This window comes from Arachis duranensis, chromosome 7 (assembly GCF_000817695.3).
Source record: "Arachis duranensis cultivar V14167 chromosome 7, aradu.V14167.gnm2.J7QH, whole genome shotgun sequence".
Lineage (NCBI taxonomy): Eukaryota > Viridiplantae > Streptophyta > Magnoliopsida > Fabales > Fabaceae > Arachis > Arachis duranensis.
The window spans coordinates 25,413,091-25,415,792 of record NC_029778.3 but is presented as its reverse complement, the minus strand read 5'-3'; the positions used below and the strand labels follow the sequence as shown (position 1 = coordinate 25,415,792).

Here is a 2,702-nt window from a genome sequence, read left to right as displayed (position 1 = left end):
AGGCGCGCAAGCCGAGGGACCAGAAGTAGCTCCCCCGGTTGACGGTGGTGGCAACATACTCCGCCGTGAGCATCTGGTGGCGAAGGCTGGTGGATAGTTTCTTGAATGGGACGTTGATGAGGATGCTTGCATGGCTATAGTACCTTATGGATTGAACGTTGAGCAAGAATGCAAGCAAGAAACATACCAATATTGAGAAGAACTTTAAGGAGAGGCATAATTCACTTCTATCACCAAAAACCTCAGAGATAACCGTCATGGTTGCTGGATTTCTGCCGTTGAAGCCGCCGCCGTGGTAGCTGCTGTCAAGGCCGGCTGCTCCTCCGCTGCTGGTCATTAAGACTCCGCCGCTGGTCATTAAGACGGCTATTAGCGAAGAAAGCATTATGGCGGTGGAGGCCAAAAGTGTTGACGCCATTATGTTGTTCCTTAAAGATTGCACTGCAAGAACCCCATTCTTCGTCCCATCCTAAATTAAATTATTAATTTCAATATCATGAAGAAAGTAATATAAATAATCCAAAATTGAAAAAATGTTTAAAGCTACCTCCATCATAGCTTGAACCCATAAACGGCGATTGAATGCATTGACACCAATTATGGTTTTGGTGGGTTGCCTCACAACTTTCTGAAGAAGCCATAAATGGTATGCTACCATTGCAAGGAGACCACACGGAACGAGAACGAGATCAAGAACCTTCTTTTCCATATTCAAGATTTAAAACTCAAATTAAGATTCTGAGATTGAATCTGATGCACGCTAGCTCTCTCTTCTTTTGCGTAGCCTAATTGGGGAAGATAATAAATTGGATGGAAAGAGATTAGAAGAGAACAAATTGGACACGGCGGGTGTGAATAGAAGAGTGAAACGTGCGGATCGGATTCAAGAGAAGAACGTGAGAGGGTTTTGTATATATAATGCATTCATACACCAAACTATGTAACTCACATGCCACTCCGATGTAACCTTTTCCTGAACTCGTTTCCTTTTATGACCCTTTTTCCCTTATATAGGATCACGAGAAATTTTTTCTTTTTTAAAATAATCTATAAATATAAAAATATTAGCTTCTTCAGCTCTACATATTTACGTGTATAAACATGTTTTGGTATATTTTTCAATCAAAGAAATAATCAAATATTTTTATAATAGGCATAATTAAATTGTTTTTCTATAACATCAAATATGTATTTTTATATGGTAGATGATTTTTAATATTTATGTAGTATGGTTATAAATTTTCACAGCATATATGTATATAAAACGGTACTTGTTATTATAAAATTTTATTTTCATATTTTATGATAAAGTATGACTAAAAATCATTGAAAACTCATTGTTATTATAAAATTTTATTTTCATATTAACAAGTAGAATGTTATTTTTTAATTGATTAAGCTTGAACTAAAGATCATTTCTTTTATCGGTCAAATTGTAACACTTTATCATGAAGTAATAAAAAATGTCATGTTAAAACTAAAAATCAGCTATTAAATTTGTGTATAAATATATATTATTTAATTTACTTTTTATATATATATTTTATATTTTAATTTATATTTTATACAAATAACTAATTTAATAATTAATTTTTTATATACACCTAATATAATTGTAAAGTAGTATACTACTCTACTTTCTATGAGAATTTATCTTGTGAAATTTAAAATAGAGTAATATACTAAATTATTCTCCAAAAATTTTTAGTCACACAGTTTAATCTTCAATAAATTTTATCACTAAATCAATCTTTAACTTTTTATTTTGTTATATATACTAATTTTTTACGTCAAATTTTACTAAAAAGTTAGACAAATTAATATCTATTATAAAAATATATTTTTTTCTAAAATTTTTTAAAATTCTCATATTAGTTTCTTCATATATACCAACAATTAATGTGTGGACTAATTTATCTAAAAAAATAAAAGTTTGAGAATTGATTTGGTAAATAAAATTTATTGAAAAATAAAATGTCCAACTAAAAATTTTTAGGGATTAATTTAAAATTTTGCTCTGTAAATTAAAGCACTAGGCTCATCATAGTTAGTTAGCTCGCTCGCTAGCTTCTTGAACTTTTTACATTTTTGGTGAGAAGTTTGGTCTCTTTTTTTTTTTAAATGGAAGATAAATTATCTTTTAAAAAAATAGCCAAGCGGTACTTACAACTTGTAAATTACATATTAAATCCAAAACTAAGTAAGAAAATAAATAAACTCTATGTTAAATTATAGTTTAAGAGGAGGCACAAAGTTCGATTATAAAAAATCTTATAAGACAAAAATAGAGATAAATTACGATCTCTTTTGTTTCTGATTACACATAAAAAGTGACGCAATACAGAAAAATATCATCTCTTCTCCGAATAAGTCTAAAGACTTTCTGAATCTAAAAATATTTTTGTGGATAAAAAATTTTTCTCGTTCAATTTTCATCGTAGATATGTAAAATCATATCCAAAACACCCATAAAAAAGATCAATACACTACAAAGAGAAAAGAACAACCACATATAAGTTATTTTAGATCTAAATCTCTGAGAAAAATCGAAAAAGAGAGTACAAAAGAGAGAAAAAAGGCGAGTAAAACAAGGAGTGGTGGAAAAGTGTGGACGCCGAAAAGAAGTGGTGGTGGTGGTAAAAATGCGTTTGGTGATTATGAGAGTGAGATAGTGAAAAGGGAGAATGATGGATGGTTAGGGG

General features: G+C 30.4%; 1 protein-coding gene across 1 annotated transcript in view; it reads right to left on the bottom strand.

Annotated features, from left to right (window-relative positions):
* LOC107458462 (uncharacterized) overlaps positions 1-965 on the bottom strand; it is a 1,860-nt gene extending 895 nt beyond the window's left edge. The window contains exons 1-2 of the mRNA XM_016076665.3: positions 548-965; positions 1-469 (exon numbers count right to left, since the gene is read on the bottom strand). The exon at positions 1-469 is cut by the window's left edge and continues 895 nt beyond it. Coding sequence (XP_015932151.2) covers positions 1-469; positions 548-709 — 631 coding nt within the window. The 5' untranslated portion in view covers positions 710-965. The remainder of the gene's footprint in view (positions 470-547) is intronic.
* Positions 966-2,702: the final 1,737 nt, after the last annotated feature.